The sequence below is a fragment of the Gavialis gangeticus genome, unplaced genomic scaffold (assembly GCF_001723915.1).
Source record: "Gavialis gangeticus isolate Ggan-Ray unplaced genomic scaffold, GavGan_comp1, whole genome shotgun sequence".
Lineage (NCBI taxonomy): Eukaryota > Metazoa > Chordata > Crocodylia > Gavialidae > Gavialis > Gavialis gangeticus.
Window position 1 is genome coordinate 13876017 of NW_017729009.1, and position 778 is coordinate 13876794.

At 73.8% G+C, this 778-nt stretch overlaps 1 protein-coding gene across 1 annotated transcript; it reads left to right on the forward strand.

The window, feature by feature from the left end:
• Positions 1 to 3: 3 nt before the first annotated feature.
• BHLHE23 (basic helix-loop-helix family member e23) lies at positions 4 to 521 on the forward strand (the record flags this gene model as incomplete). Its single annotated transcript, XM_019509755.1, has 1 exon — positions 4 to 521. A coding segment is annotated over one exon (489 nt), but the record flags the coding sequence as incomplete, so codon positions are not given.
• Between the last annotated feature and the right edge of the window lie 257 nt (positions 522 to 778).

Sequence of the window (778 nt, forward strand, 5' to 3'; positions counted from 1 at the left end):
GCGGGCGCGGGCGGCGGGGACTCGGCGGGCCAGGCGGCGGAGAGCAGCGGCGACGAGGAGGACGCCTTCGAGGCGGCCAAGGGCGGGAAGCTGAAGGCGGGCGCGCTGGGCAAGAAGGCCAAGGAGCCGCGCTCGCTGCGCCTCAGCATCAACGCGCGCGAGCGGCGCCGCATGCACGACCTGAACGACGCGCTGGACGGGCTGCGCTCCGTCATCCCCTACGCGCACAGCCCCTCGGTGCGCAAGCTCTCCAAGATCGCCACGCTGCTGCTGGCCAAGAACTACATCCTCATGCAGGCGCAGGCCCTGGAGGAGATGCGGCGCCTGGTGGCCTACCTGAACCAGGGCCAGGCGCTGGGCGCCCCCCTGGCCCCCTTCGGACAGTCCGCCGTCTCCCCCTTCGCCGGCTCCGCCGTGCCCGCCTGCCCCGACAAGTGCGGCGCCTTCGCCGGCGCCTCCGCGCTCTGCAAGCACTGCGGCGACAAGCCCTGACCGCGCCGCCCTCGCCCTCGCCCTCGCCCCCGCCGCGGGGGGACTCGTCTCCTCTCTCCCTCGGCCGCCAGACCCCGGCAAGCCGTCCGCCCGCTGTCACTCCGCCGCCTCCGGACCCCCTCCGCCCCGGCCCAACTCTTCCACGGATGGGCCTCACCGCCGCCCGGGCCCCGGGCCCGGAGCAGGATCAGCCGGGGGTTAAGCGGAGATGGTTCCTCTCCGACTGGTCAACGGGAAAGGGGGAGGGTGGAGGGCTTCATCCATAGCGAGAACTGAGAGCACCCAG